The 15638-nt window shown below is 50.7% G+C and overlaps 1 protein-coding gene across 3 annotated transcripts in view; it reads left to right on the top strand.

Moving 5' to 3' along the window:
• The first annotated feature begins 533 nt into the window (after window positions 1–533).
• Window positions 534–15638, top strand: part of PTPRS (protein tyrosine phosphatase receptor type S) — a 100264-nt gene continuing 85159 nt past the window's right edge. For all 3 annotated transcript variants that reach the window (XM_082331034.1, XM_082331033.1, XM_082331035.1), the window contains exon 1: window positions 534–660. In XM_082331034.1, coding sequence (XP_082187160.1) covers window positions 573–660 — 88 coding nt within the window. In that variant the 5' untranslated portion in view covers window positions 534–572. The remainder of the gene's footprint in view (window positions 661–15638) is intronic.

The following is a 15638-nucleotide window of genomic DNA, read 5'->3' on the forward strand; positions in this document are numbered from 1 at the left end:
GAAAAATCACCCTTTAAGAGGGTCCCTGGGCCCTGTCGGGTCAGATCCCTTCACACCTCATTGCTCGTGTGCTGCTCGGCCAGCGCTGCCTTTCTCCCATGCTGGGGAGGGGAGAGAAGCCGACGGGTGTTAAACTTTAAACACGGGCTCTGCGCGGTTGGTGCCTCCTCATTACGCTTCTCTTTCTTGCGCCGTTCCCTCCCTTTGTGTGATGTGAGTGCATGCACGGAAATTCACCGTTAGCTGCCGAGGCAGAGAGGCTGGAGCAGGCTGGACTCGTGCCCCCACCAGTCCGCTTGGTGATGGAGCTGACCAAGTCCTTGGTGGCATCAAGGCAAAGGGCTGCCTGGCCTTCCCGCATGGACCAGGCACAGCAATCGCTTTCTCGGGACCCCGCTGCCTCTCCGGGCTCTGTTCGGCTGCCCCCTCCCTCTGTGATGTCGGCTGCCCTCCTTCCCCTCTCTAAGTGTTCTCCTCTTTGCATTTGTGCATCCGCAGGTGCTGACAACGCTGGGGAGACGCTGTGAGTCCTGCTGACCCGGAGCCTTCCCGGCTGAAGGCCATTGCAGAGGATGAGGATCCTTCCCAGCCCTGGGATGTCTTCGCTGGTCTCCCTCGTGAACCTCCTCTCCGTGCTGCTGATAGGCTGCGTAGCTGAAAGTAAGTGACTCTGCTGTCCCCCGCCCCGTTTTTTCACCCATGCCTCACCTCCCCTGGAGAGGACAGCAGGAGCAGGCTTTAGCGCTTAGATCCAGCAAACGTATCGCCACCTTTTTAGCATTAAGGAAGTGCTCAGTACCTGATCACGTGTCTTAATTTTCCAGCATCTTTAGCTTTCCGCCAATGCCTTCTTGTTGTTCCCAGTCCCGCCTTAGAGGAGCGTTATAGGGCAGCTAGGTCCTCGCAGCCTGCTTTGGATCTAGGGTTGCCCCTAAGACTGCCAAAGAGCTGGAGAGAAGGAGAGGGAACTGCCTGACAGCTCTTGCCGGAGCCTTCCTCCCCCTTCTCCCGGCCCCATCTCCACCAGCTCGCCCATATTGTCCTCTCCTGCTCTTGCCTTTCAGGCATCTGTCAGGCACTAGTGACCGTTGTCATGTTACTCGCTGGGGCTGGATTCAAAACAGCATCCGAAGAAAGAGTATTATGTTTCTCCTTCCCCTGAGTGAACCAGTTCCAGTTTAACACCGTTTTTATCTTTGCTGCCTTTCAATTCTTGCTTTAAAAAATGAAAAGGGGAAGGAAAAAAAAAGTGAAAATCTTCAGCGACTTGAATGTAATGTTCCTTCGACATGAAGGCTGATCACTCGAGATCAGTGGGGAATAGACTCTTCCAAGCTGATTGAATTATGACTTTTTTTTTTCCTCACTAGCAAAGCTGCTTGAAGCTGGTGAGAGGGCTGCTCTGGTCAGCGTAGCCCTTGACAGCTTTTAACGTAATCGCTTCGTTATCAGGGTTTATTAAGATGACGCGGTCACCGGGGATTGAATGGATCCTCGACCTTTTGTTGCTGGGAGATTTTTTTTGAACAGTGCTTTCTCTCTTCTCTGCAGTAGGCGAGTGGGGATATATTTGCCCTTGCCTCACTCCTGGGTTTTGTTCGGTTCATGCTTAGGCCTTCTGTGCAGGGAGGGATGTTCATGTGCAGAAAGATAATGTTTCCTTTCGTTCTTTTTCATTTGATAAGCCCGGGAAGCGAGCCGGGCTCCGGGAGGTTAACCATAGGGCCACTTCTTTGGTGTGTAGCTGTGGGTCAGTCTACCTTGGACGCTGCCGCTGGTATTCATAAAGCCATACCCAAGCTTCCCTTTGAGCTGCCTGCCTCGAGTAGCAGGAACAGAGCGGTGTTTGGCAGCAAGGAACCTGGCACGAGCCTTTTGCCCAGGTATTTACCCAGGGTCCTACCTGGATGTTGCAGCCGACACTCTTGTAGGTTCTTTATGAGCACCCAGGGTAGATGGTTAAAGCGAGCTGCTGTGTTCCAGCTGGGCTCAGGGTGGCCTTGTTGGCTTGTGAAAGCGGGCACTGGTGGCAGGTGGGCTGCTACCTGCATTGGCTCCTGCAAAAGCAGGAGATGATAAGCAGAAAACTCCATTCCTGGCTCTTTGTGCAATAGAGTCAGGAGAGGAGGGGATGCTTACGGTGCAAAATCCAGTGTCAGTGCTCCACGGTCCCATTCCTTCCACTGGTTTGCTGTAACGCTCTTGGCCAAATTGCTTTGTGCTGTTGTTTTCAAAGCAGGCAATGCAGCTTTGCAGGCGCAGATGGAGAGTTCATGTGTGTGCAAGTGCCTCTCTGTATGAGTAGAGCCCTGATTCATCTGTTGTGATGCCTGAGTGCCTGTGAAAACTAGGGTCCTTTTTCCTTTTAAGTGTACACCAAGCCCTGTGTGCTCACTGCTGGGAGTGGGCACTCTGCAGAATCAGGGCTTCTCAAAATCATGGCTGTGTGACTTCAGTTTTTCTGTGGTTTTGGTTGTCCTGGGGAGAAACAAGCATCTTTTCTGTCCCTGTCTTCTGTGGGGTGAGATGTCCTTAGAGGTTCCAGCAGAGCTGGGAGATCCCACGTGCTGTCTGACTGCTACGAAGCACTTTTGGTGGAAACGTGCCCTCAGGAAGGGCTGATGCTGATCAGACACAGAAGGCACCAGTTGCATGGCCCAAACTCTGCTGAAATCTGTCACTGCTCAGCAGACACCTTGCTACTAGCAGCCAAATTTCTCTCTCCTGTAGTTCTGCAGTGTCCTTGGATCCTGAACTGTGAGGTTTTGTGCTTTTATTCCTGTTGCTGCTCACAGATGTACATACGGGAACTTTGCGGGTTGCAGGACTTGGTGTCCGAGGCAGGGCTGCTCTTCCCTGCTTGATGTGCAGGTGAAGATGGGCCAGGCGTTGTCTCCTCTCCTCACCTGTAGAGCATGTCAGCCTCTCCCTGACCCGTTTGCCCTTGGGGATGCTCCCCCTTACGCGCCAGTTGTTTGAATTGCTCTGCGGCTGTTGCTATCTGCCTGGTGATGATGAGTTGATAGCTCCTGATTTTGGAGGGGCTGCTGAATTCTGCCTGGAGAGGCCCGGCCTGTGCCAGGCCAGCCAGTAGCATCCGAGCTGGTCTGCAGTGCTCCCCACTGAGGCATGCAAACAGCAAACAGCTTTGCCTGTCACAACTGCAGAGGCTGTGAGAGGAGCTGTCACTCTGTTCTGACAACGTCCTCTCCCATCAGATGGCCCTGGGCTCTGTCACACTGCCTCTCGCGTAATCCCTTGGCCGGCTTCCATTTGGCTGGCGCTTGCCACGATGCTGACCCGATTTCCTGCCCTAATTCACCTGAGGGGCTGCCAAGGCCTTGCAGCCCCCAGGGCGAGCGATGCCAGGCGGTGGCGGGGTGCTGCCCCTGCCTCGGTGGGAAGCCCGCATCGCAGGTAGGAAACCCTGGGACGCTGGATCTTGGAGGGCACCATCTTCCCAGCTTCGCAGGGGAATGGCTCCCCTTGCAGCGAAGCGTGGGGCTGAAAGCTTGAACTTTTCTCCTCTTCCAGTGCAGCGCTGGAGGAGCTGTGGCCTCTGCAATCAAAGGACCATTAAAATACTTCACTTGTTTCCTAGGCTAATTGATCTCAGTCAGTGATTTAAATCTTTCTATGGCAGGAACATTCTATTTAAAGGAAACTGCTATTTAAATTAAAAAACCAAAGCACCACACTGCTTTCTGCCTGCTGTTCTTCCTTGTGAAGCTGAAGGGGATAATAATTGAAAGGTATAAAGCAGACCTGTTTCTTCTCTTTTTCTTCAGTTGCATATGGACACTTTCTTTGTTTCTTCTGTATGGTCAAGAGCAGCCATAGAACTGGAAATTGCTAACTCCGTGATTATTTTCAATGGCCTCTCATTAAATGGAACGTATTATCATTTTGTTAGGGATTGAGCTGATTGTACGAGTAACATTGATCGGCGTTACTGCAGTGAGTTAGGGGAGGCCTTCCCCAAAAGCTGCGCCCTGATGAGCTGCACAGCCAAGAGGCAGGTCTTGTCTCCCTTAGAGCTGATAGAAAACAGACGGCACAGACAGACAGATGAGATCTGGATACGGGTCCGGCGAGGGGAATAGTTTCCCGAATTGCTGACGTACCTGGGCACAGAACCAAGCCTTGCTGTTTCCCGGTCATGCCCCCAGCCCGAGTCATAAAATCTCTGCAGCGAGCACCTTAAAACATCTCCTTTTGTGCATACACAGAATTAGTCTCGTCTCGCTGGCCGTAGCCGGACGGGATGTTTTCCTGCCCACGCTGTGCAGCGTGCAGCTGCGTTTGGCTGGGGCTTAGGGCAGCGGTCAGGTACTCCTGCCCTCCTGTGCTACCCGAAGGAACAACATGCCCACTTTAAGTGCTCCTCAGTTGCAGATAAAAAGCCACTTACTGTATAGAAATGTGGTAATTTTTATAACTGAAATCAGCATGCTCGCTGTTTTCAAGTGGATTTTTCCCATTGATTAAACCTTTGCGTTTTACAATAGTGCTTTGCTAATTGGTACTTTGCATACACAGAAGGCTGGTGTGTGGCTCTCTGCCCCAGCAAAGATTTAATAGCAGATGCAGTAGTGAACATTACTTATTACTTAGGTTTCCTTCCTTTTATAAATCACGTTATAGAACGCTTACTAGCACACTCTGAAGTATTACCATAAATAATTAAATCTAAATTGCAATTGACAAAATAAAAGAATAAAGCCCCTTTTATGATGCATTACCCTGGCTTTCTTCCCTTTTAATTGCCCTTGTTCCATCGTTAATTTGCAGAACACAGTAATTCGTGCCGGGCGCATGTGTGTGTGGGGCTCTCGCGCTCCATGAGCCGCAGTGCATCCGTGGAGGCTGGCAGCAGATAGCAGCAAGGGTCGCACCGCGCGTGCGGGGCTCGCGGAGAGGATGGAAAACACGTGCGGTGGGTTGGGAGAGGAGCTTGTGTAGGTCCGTGTTCAGGCTGACAGAGCGGTGCTGCGTTTTGGGAGCCGGTGCAATGAAAAAAGGCTTGTGGAACGTGCATGCTCCATACCGCGAGATGTGGGAGCTGGTGGCTGGCTGCACGGCTCCCCTCGCTGAGATCCAGATCACAGCGACTTGCAGGTGTAGCTGACTCCTCTCCTCTGACGGGTCCCTCCCGTGCTCTCATCCACAGAGGATTAGCCTCTGCAGCAGAGCTCACAGCTTTTAGCTCTGGAGGTCCTAGCTTTGATCTGTTGTTGGCCAAGACAGCAGTTGTCAGCTGAGATGGTAGGTAGTAGAAGTCAAGGAGGCTGCATCTTAGAACTCGATAGACATGTTAAGACGACATCAGTGGGAAGTGAATCTTTCTCTGCTGTGGGATAAAGCTGCTCCATTTGTGAGTGTTTTGGACTGATTCGTGACAATGCAACAGCGCTGTCCTGAGAGAAGGAATATGTGGAAACGTGGTGAGGCTGAATTGCCCCACAAGCAGTTCAGGGACATGGCAGTGTACCTGCGGGGGGATGAGGAGCCGGGGGGATGCTGCAGAAAGGCTTTTTCCCCTTGGTGGGTGTGGGCTGGAGGGGCAGCAGAAGTTAAGGTGGGGACATACAGGAGGTTGTGTGGTCGGTTGGGAGGTGGTGGAGTTTCTCCTTGGTGTTGCACATTGTTCCTTCAGTGAGCAGAGTCTAACGGTGTGCAGAGGAGGCAGCATCTGAACTGCATCCCCCCAGAAGGCAGCGAACCCTGCTTCCCTCCCCCAGATCCACTTGCTGCTTGTGTTCCCCGTGCACCAGTTGCCTTTGTAGGCAAGGAGACACCTTGCTGTCCTTGTTTCTGAACTGCCCTTTCCTTTGTCGCCTTCTCCGTCTGCCAGCTGCGATCCAGCCTGCGGTTGCTGAGGGTTCTGGACTAGTTGTCCCACTCAAGGACACCGAGTTAAGCTTCTGTGTCACCTTGTTTAAGTGCCTGATTAAATTAAACCTTGCCTGCCTGGATTGAGTGATGTATCTCTCTTTTTTGGTCTTCTTCTTTTCTTTTTTTTCTTTTTATTTTTTTTTTTTTTAGAAAACTCAGATTGGGAAGTTTGTGTCTTCTGTAGGACTAGGAGAGGAAATAAATCATCTTTTGAAAGAGCTTCCTTGGGGGCAGGGGGGGCTGTCACCTCCCAGGTCTCAGCTGTGCCCCACGCTGCGAATGCTTATTAGATTAATCTCTGCTGAGGAGCACCTGGGGACAGCAGCAGCCACGGGTGTTTGGGACCCAGTCATGGGTGTCTCCTGGTAAAGGATCTTTTCCCATCCAGAGGTTCTTGCTGCTCAGCTTCATTAGATGGCTAAGTTAGGGGAAAAGAGCATCTGTTTGTTGTGTAAACAAGCGGCTTGTGTGAAAATGTCATCTGCATAGTATTTGTGATAGAGAAAATGTCTGTCTTCACCATACTTGGATGCCAAGACTAGGGCTTTTACTCTGTGTCAGGCTTTACCAGGAAGCCAACACTTACTTCTTTGTGACTTTCCCCTTTGGGTGTGCTTTTCACCCAGGCAGTTCTTGCACATGCTGCCAGGAAGGACAGGATCTTTCTGGTATCTCACCAAGACCCTGGGTCACATCAGCTTTTCATCTGTCTCGCAAGGTCTGTGTGGTTGTGTCTTTTCAAGACCAACTAGATACGCATCTCCTGGGTCACTGAAGGGAATCTGCGAGGGTATTCCCACCCTTTTTGTGGCCTGGCAAGCCCAATGTTATTCTTAGAAGGCAAAGCAGAGTGTTTTTCAAGGACGCCCGGCCAGAGGAATGTCGTTCTTCAGTGTGCGTGGGATGGAATCTGGGCTTGAATTGGCCTGTGAGACACAATCTCTGAAGAACAGTTTTATTTACTCTGTGCCACTCTTCCCCTCCAGTCAAGGATGTTCTCTTGCAACATAATTGGTCCCAGTTCCCACCTTAGAAAGCTGTGATGTTCCCTGCACTGCAGCTGCCTTTAATTTTTGGGGATTGTTAAAGTTCATGAAAACAGTCACGTTTTACACCATCTGCTGCGTGTGGTGGAGCTAACCATCACCGGGGCTGCGGCTGGGCACTGGCTCAGGAGTGCCCCTGCTCTGTGCACGCACCTTCTCAACCTCCCTTCCCTCCTTTTGCTTGTCTAGATTTGCTTTTTTGAGCAAGGGCTGCTCTTGCCATGTTGTTGTCCGGTGTAATTAGTCTCAGTCTTGGTTTGGGGTTCTCATACTGCAAACGCTAAGTAGTCATGTTACGGCTTGGCAGAGGAGCCACCTATGCCGTCCAAGGGCACAGCAGATAACAGCGTGACTATGGAAGAGATCACAGCTAACCTAGACCTGAAGGTTGCCAGGAGAGAGCATTATAAATATATTTTGGACGTCTACTGCTAAGATTTTGAAAGGGGATATTGCAATGAATGATTTGAACAGTTGACGTGAAGGAGTATGGATTGACCTGTTTTCACAGGATCGTTGCGTAGAGAATTTTTAGCGCGTCCCGTCTTGCTTGTTGCGGACTGAAACATTGCTGTTTCGTACGAGCTTGGTTAAAACCAATGCCACTAGTTTGATCTGTAATGCACAGAATCGTTTCTGTTGCCTTTTGAGGCCGAAAGGAAAAGCAAAGCTTTAAAAAAGAAAAAAATAAATAGAAGGCGCTGCAACTGGTTTAGCATTCTACAAAGTTTCTCCGAGTCCTCCAAACCTTTAATTGACTCAGGAGCATAAAATTGAGAAGGGGAGAGAGTGAGAGAGCGTGCAGAGTGGCGCGAGCGATTTGAATAATTTATTGTCCTTTGAAGTTGCAAGAGAAATTTCAGCTGCCTTGGGGAGTAATTTCTCCCCATTCTGAAAGGGTTTCTCCTTATTTTAAACTCATTCAGAGGATGATAGTTTTGCATTTTCTGCATAATTAATGAGCATAACTCCCCCCCACTCTCACACAACCTCTAAAGAGTGGTGGGGTGATAAAACTTGGTGGTTTTTTTAATTAATAAAGTCAAATTAATTTGCCTATGTCCTCTTCCTCCCTCACCTCCGCGAGAATTCGTGGATTTATTCATAAATTAGTCTGAGCATGCTGTTGAGAGTGCAGACACTTACAAATCTTTAGCCTGGACTTTGATTTGTTTGAATGAATTTCTAAAAGACGGCATAGGTTTTTTTCAGTTCAGCTATTAAAGATCACCTTGAGACTGGCTCTCGTGTGATCATCCAGTGAGCCTGGAAGATCCTTCAGCTCTCATTTTTCTTTGTCTGTCTGTATGGGTAGGATCTGCTTGGTTCTGAGGGCTTTCTGTGTGGGGTGTTTTTTCTTTATGGATGCTGTAATACTCCCCTTTCCCTATAAGATCTGCTAATTGTGGTTAATTCCAGTAGCTGCCACTTGAGGGACTGCCTTCACCTGAAAGGGGAAGGCATCTTCTGCCCTGGTGCCGGGAGGGGCTGCATTGCAGCCTTCTGATAAGAAGCCATCCCTTGCATCTCTTGGCAGGTGTCAAACACAAACAGAAACCTGTCCTACTAAAGAAAGAAGCTCACCTTTCTCAATTACTGTCTTCGATAGAAGAATTTAAGGGGTCCTTGCTGCTACTTTTCCATGTTTCCATTTCACTCGTGTGTTGCTCTGCTTTTCTGGCTCACTGAATCTCTAGTTATCCCAAAGCTGAATTTGTTAGGTTCCCGCTGCTGTCAGCTCTCAGCACTGTTGTTGGATTCTCCCTTTTTTTTCTTCTTTTGTGTTGATGTGCCCACTACAAATCTGAATGACGAGTATCGTGCTTCAGAGACAGAAATTGGAATGACTCGTGTGGTAGGAGCCAAAGTTCATGATTGTTAAAGGCTGTGTTCATCCATTAGTCATGGCTTTATTAAGGTTTGGTTTCTTGTTTTCAAGAGCTCCCATCTCGAGCTCCCTCAACATCCCAGTCTCAATACTGATAAACAGTACAAGCTCACACTATATTGTTAAGACCCAGGGTAAGGTGTTTCAAACTTGTATACCCAGAATCTTTTTTTGTTCCATGGAAAATGTGAGCTGAAGTCTTTTACCAGAGGTTGGACAGGAATGATGTAACAAGCTTTTGAAAATACCCAAAATTCTGAGCTCTAGGAATTGTACCTTCCCCTTTTTCTGTAGACCAGGAGAATTCCTCTCTTGCCTGAAAGAAAGAAGCAGAAAACAGCTAGTAAGTGGAAGTAATATAGCTTTTATTTACAGGAGTAAAAGAGCAGAGTTTTATCAGACGATGTTTTATTTATCCAGTGTGCCTTTCATCCCCAAATGATCCCTACATGCATGTATTAGCTAGCAAATCTTGATTGGGATCATTCATCTGCTGTAGTTCTGCAGCCCCTTCTGAGCTGGCGGTGCAAGACGGGACCTAGCTGTGTGTTTACATTTTGCAAAGGTCTTTGTCATATCACTAAACCAAGGATCAGAACCGATCTCCCTGATCGCATCCTTGGGGCTCCTAGCACTGCGCTTTCTCTGAAAGACCGTGAGATGCAGAAGCGTGTAGCAGTTTGTTTTCGCCATTGCTGCTGACTCTGCTGTCACTTTTCGGTGGCTCAGGACCTCTTCTGGGCTATATTAAGATGGCATGGCCCCCTGGGAGTTGGGATCCTTGCTCGTTAAGCTTTTTCTGCTTTCAGGCTTGTCCCAGGGGAGGTGGTTTTTCATATCCTGGTATCCCCCATAGACTCTGATTCTTCAGTGACTCAGAGCAGCGGAAGTTGAGTAAAGAGCCAAGTCCTTTCTAGCTGTGTCTTTCCAGGTAGGGGGTGAATCGAGCTTCTCCGGCATGCCAGTATCAATGACACGGCTGGAGTAGAAGCTGTCCTAGCAACATGGCAAGGGGAGGGAGAGCTCCCAGCCTTAAGCTTCTGATTGCAAACAATCTGGGGTTGCTGTCATGACACTGATGGACAAGGGGCCCTCATTAAGTTGCCAGGATAGCTCCTTGGGTTTCTTGCTCTTGCTCTGCTCTGGGTTATTATGCCTTGTTATAGGACTTGTGGACAGATACGGAAGGAGATGTTGTTACAGTTGATTGAAAGCACTTGTGTACCCCCAGGGTCCTGGCTGGCCGCGTTGCTGAGGCTGCACGTGCTCCTGTGCTTGCTGGCCCTTCAGCAGCTGATCCCAGGGCTGCCATCTTACATGACGGCATTGCCTGTCTGCTTCAGCTCTTGCTGGTCGCAAGGAGCAACTTTCTTCCTGGCATTGTATTGTAGTGCCAGAAGGTGAATGAAAATCCTGGCAGTCCATCTGCATTACCACCTACTTGCTCCGTTGCCCCTCAGTTTGATTTGTACCAGGGAGGGAGGGTAGGACCACCCTGTGCTGGGTGCAGGCAGTAAGCAGAGAGAGAAGCAGTTAGTACACCTGAAGCGCTCTCCAGCTGAGTTGGTAAGAGAAGGGAGGTGGGGAAACTGAGGCACGGGAAAAGGGTATTTGTGGAGTGAGGCCACAGAATGCGTTGAAAAGCAAACTCAGTCTTGTATCTCCTAGATCACGTTCCCTCGTGCACATACTGCATGAGCTGCTAAACGCTGCCTCTCTTCCATCCTTTCTTGCGTTATGTGCAGAGTCCCGCTCTGATGCTGGGCACCAGCTGCCTGCCACATTTGCTGTCCTTTACTGCCAAAGTACAGATCCCTTCACCCCCAGTGTTAATGCCCTATTTCTCATTTGTTAAACTGAAGCCCACGCGGTGCTCCGGGCTTCCACCATGCCACCGCTCTCACAGGGTGGGAAGTTTCTGGTGTGTGCACAGTACCTGGCGTGAGGCACCAGATACCCGTTTTCCTGCGTTAGGGAGGGAGGGAAGAAAGTCCAGAATACCATCCCACTCCCTGCAGGACAGGGACAGCTCTCTGTCCTGTCCTGTAGAGCACTTTGTGTCCTATATATGTGTATCATTACAATGTGCCTTATACATCTGCATAAATCACAGCTGGAAGAACGTTTTCCTTGCCTGTATCAGGGTGCCAGTCACTGGGACTGGTGTGTGGCAGTGACAAATACCCTTTGTGCTATGGAGAGAGGTGGATCCTTTCCATACATACAGGTGTACGATGGTAGCCTGGAGAAGTCCTGCCGAAATAGCTGCTGTTCCCATGCGATAAGGCACGGTCCCATCCCTGAAAACTAGCAGTTTAAATAGACCAGAAGGAAGGATTATGCTTCCCCTCCAGCAGGCAGGGTAATGTGGTTTTTCTCACCTTGGGTGTCAGAACTAGGAATAGATCTTTGGTAGCCTCAGTCTCATCCTGCCTCCACTGCCGCAGGCTCGTACCTCCTCTTCCAAAGGGTCTGTATCCGAGTGCATTGCAAATGGGAGCCTGAAGGCTGTATGGATGTGCCAGGTCCCCAAAATTACAAGCCTCATGGCAAGAACAGCTTGGCATGGTGCTGGCTATGAAGGGTCTGCTGCCTCATCCTGGCAGAGGGGAAAGGTGGGAGCTGGCAGCAGAGGCAGGCGTCGGAAAGGAGCAGGTGCTGGGGCTGTTGGACAGCCGGTGTGGTAAAGGTGTATGCAAGGAGTTCTTGATCTTTCTCACCCATTTTCTGCTTGTGTTAAATCCTGTACTGTGTCGCATCCTTCACTGCTGTCCTTCCTTCTCTGGGGCCTGGCAAGAAGGGAGAGGGGGTAATCTTTCAAGTGACATTCCCCCGTGTCCAACAGGGGAAAAGCCTGCATTCACCTGTGTAGAGCCCATCTTTCCTGAGTCAAGTAAGGGCTTAGGTGGATCAGCAGCAGGGGAATAGCAAGGTGGAAGTATTTCACTTCTAAAAAAAACATCCTCGATCTTTTTTTACCCTCCTTTCCCCAACCTTGCCGGTCCCATCTCCCTGAAGGGAGCCAAGAGCTGCTGACAGTAAGAGGAAGTCTCTGTCTGAAGCCTATAATTATCCTGTCTGCCTTCCCAGAAAAGGCCAGTTGGGGAGCGAGCGCGCTTCTGTTTCACGGACCAGACCTGCGTTCTGCTGCCTCCCCAATTACTGCTTAATGGACTTTTTATGATGATAAGACGACTGGGTTGGGGAGAAGTTATTGACGGGGAAATGGAATATAATTCACTCCCTATTTGTTTGTTCTGTCAGAAAACCCTCATTTTAATTTTATTTGTGAGGCACTGAGAAACAGCCCTTGGAAAAAAAGTGCAAAATCTGTCAGTAAAACCGTGGATTTCAAGGGGACCGGAGTCTCTGTAGGACCTCTCCAAGGGGTGTTTTCAATCTTACTGAGTGTCTCCATAGAGACCTCCCCACAGCCTGCACAGTCCCGCTCCCAGTTTGCAGCTCTGACTCCTCTCATGAAGAAAAATGTAAATTATGGAGCCATCTTTCTTGCCTCTACCCCTCTTGCAAGCTCCCCCGCTCCCTAATGCCGCTGCTTTGAAATACGTACCCATTCCAAACATCGCATTCTTGCTCCCCACTCTCCATCTGTCTCAAATTTGGCTGCTCTCTCCTGTTTTCATCTGCTCCGTGGTTTGTCTCCTCTGCCTAATCTTCACTTCCTTGCTCTGGCTCTGAACACCTCCCTCCTCTCCATCTTGCTCCAGTTCTCTTGCATTTTCCCTGTTGATCTCTCCTTATCCCCACTGATTTTCACATCGTTCCTACCCTCTGCTCCCCTCTTTAGCTCCCCCGTTCATCGGTGTGACAAAGCTGTTCCTCTGCTCCTCTGGCCGTGCCTCCCAGGCTGTCCCCAGCTGCTCAGCTCTCCCATCCCTCAAATGCAGGGCATGCATCCTGCTGCATGCAAGCAGACCGCAGCAGCACATATGTGTAAAACACGTTTCCTAAACCAGCAAACAAACAGCCGGTGCATGGCCGGACCTGGATCTCGCATTCCTGGAGAGGTTTTTAGGAGGGGAGATGAAAGTGCTGCCGCCCAGGGCTGCAGTTGGCGAGTACCTTGTGCTCCTCCGATTGTGAGCCTGTCAGCAGTTGTGGAAAAGGGAGATGGAGTTTCACTAGATCAGCAGAAAGTTTCAACCCAAAAACCAAAGGGAAGGCGGGGGGGGGGGGGGGTAACCCTTTGCGTGCCAGTGAGAACACCGTCAGATGCCTTCGTGGTTGCTCTTGACGTTAGTGAGGCATGAGAAATAATGAAGAGGGATGTCCCCGTTCAAGCTAATATGACCTGGGTTTTGGGAGATTGCAAAGCTTTTGTCTGGCTTTTGTTTCTATCTTCTTCTCCCACCAAGAAGTACATGTGGAAGAAGGTCTCCGAGTTCTGTCTCTGGTGATTTTTTTGTGGTTATTTTCTTTTGTTTGTATTACAGTATTTAAAAGCTGTAGTTGTGTGCAATACCACCTAGGGTGTTGAGTGCTGAACAGATCTGTTCTGAGACCATCCTTTGCTCCAAATTGCTTGTAGTGTCTAGACCAAGGCAGGCAGGCAGGCAGGTGTGAGAAATGAGGATTGTCACCTCCGCGCTCCGTGTGGCAGACTGAGGTGCGGGGAAGGGTGAGTGCCCAAGGTCAGCCGAATTTGCGTCAGAGACGGAGATCTGAATCCCGATTATGGGAATCATCTGGAGCCTGGAAGAGCAGATTGGGGTGTGCAAACACTAACAGCAAAATAACATTGACCACGAATGGCTTAATGGTCTCATCTTTTACCGTTGTTCTTGAAAGGGAGAGGTGCATGTGTGTGTGTGTGTGTGTATATGCACAAAAAATGGTGACGTTTGATCTGCTCAGTATTTTTGAGCTAGGATAAAGGTTGTCATTGGCTAACGTGGCCTGGATCTCTCTTGTAGCAAGGGCACACTGTCACGGCGGGCAGCTCCGCAGGGAAATGTCGGGCTCAACACCATGGGGCCGTTTGTTGAAGGTTGACCGGGAACGGTGGGCGAAAGGCCTGCTGCCGTACGCGTTTAGGAAGGCTATGATAAGGCAGCCAAACGTCAAGAAAATGGCCTGTCTGCTGTGCTCTTGCTTTTGCTTTAGTTTCTGTGGCGGGTCTCAGGTACAGCAGGTACAGCGCAGGGCCCCCTCCGTTCCCCAGGGTGGGGATAATGGATGTTTATTCACCAGCGAAGGAGGAGCTGAAACCCGGCGCTTCGTGTGCCGGCGCCATGGGTCAGCGGGACCGGCGCGTGGGCCTCCAGCGGTGACCAGGGGCACCGAAAATGGAAGCAAAACCTTTTAAAATACGCGTTTTGTAGCTGGCTTTCTTTTGTTTCCATGGATTGCTGCTGCTGTGGGCGAGGGGCCCTTTTAGCCAGGCTCACGCTGCTCTCTGTGCTGGGGCCAGATGAAAGAATAAGTGGTTTGTCTTTATTTGTGGTCCATTGTTGAGGTGCTTTCCTGGGGGTGGCAGGAGGGGGCTGCAGAAGGAGGGGGTGTTAAGCACAGAGGTGAATTTTGCCATCTAAAGTCAGCAGCAGGTCCCCGCTGTGGGGCTGGAGATGAGGGGAGAGAGCTGGGGGGTCAGGAGGAAGCAGAGACATGGAGGCGCCTGTCTGCAGCCCCCTCAGGGGGAGCCTGCGGCGCGAGGGGATGGTTTACACACACATTGCCCATTTCCTACCCAAAGCTGGGGCAAAGAATACAGCAATGTGGTCAGGGACCATCCTCGGGACTTTTCCTTGGCAACTGTGGGGCTGAGGGGCCATGAGTTGGGCCTTTGCCAAGATGGGGAGACAGGCCTGTTACTATGGCGGTGGCACCTCCAGGCCTCCCCTGTGGGGAGCAGGTGGAAGAGGACATGGTGGACACATCCCTCTCCCCGTGGGAGCAGCTTTGTGCCTTGGATCTTCCCCAAAGCTGGCGGGCTGTAGCTCAGGAGGGAGGAGCAACTTAGGTCACAGTTGGGTCTCCCAGCCATTTTGGCAGCAAAGTGCGTGGGGTCTTCTCTTCCCCCACGGCGGAGAGGTGGAGGGCTGCGTGCTGCTGGCCAGTCCTGCGTGTAACGGGACTGAGGGTTTTACCTCAAGAGCTTCGTGGTGTGGGGCAGGGTCTGGCCGTGTGTGTGTGCTCGTGCAGCCCAGGCTGGAGGGGCAGGGGGCCGTCTTCGGTCTGCTCTTGTTGGCCAACCCCATACATTTCCCAAATTGTCCCGTAGTCCTGAGCCAGCACCAGGGCGTTTTGGCTGAGGGCGGCTGGGAGGATGTCAGGGTATTGATCTGGCAGGCTGACACAAAATGCTTTGTGAATCAGTTTTGTCTCAGAAAGGGCCAGGTAAGTCAATAGTTCCCCACCGTGACCTGCCTCTCTCCTTCCCCCCATTTGGGCTAACTCTGGTCGGCCTTCCCTGAAACTCCCCCGAGAGATGGGAAGTGGGCTGGCAGCTGCCATACTGGTTTTACACAGCCCTCTGCACCGCCAGGGCTTCATTTGACTGCCTTAGCTGAGCTGGTGCGAGTTTTCCCCTCAGCTTTTCAGGCTCTCTCTCCCATTTTGCGGGTGGAGCACAGTGGGGTAGTGTGGAGAAAGCTGCTCCTACCCTGTGCTGTGGTCTCTGAGGCTAAATGCATCCCTGACCTCCTTGTCCCTCCATAAACCCACCTGCCGTGCTGGCAGGAGGGGCAGCCATCTCAGTCTGGAGACCAGGCTCACAGGAGGCAAGGAAGAAGGATCTGTGGTGCAAGCTCGTAACTGTGCTTTTGCTTTTTCTCCTCCCTGCATGCTGC

Source organism: Platalea leucorodia, assembly GCF_965183815.1.
Source record: "Platalea leucorodia genome assembly, chromosome: 21".
NCBI classification, from domain to species: Eukaryota; Metazoa; Chordata; class Aves; order Pelecaniformes; family Threskiornithidae; genus Platalea; species Platalea leucorodia.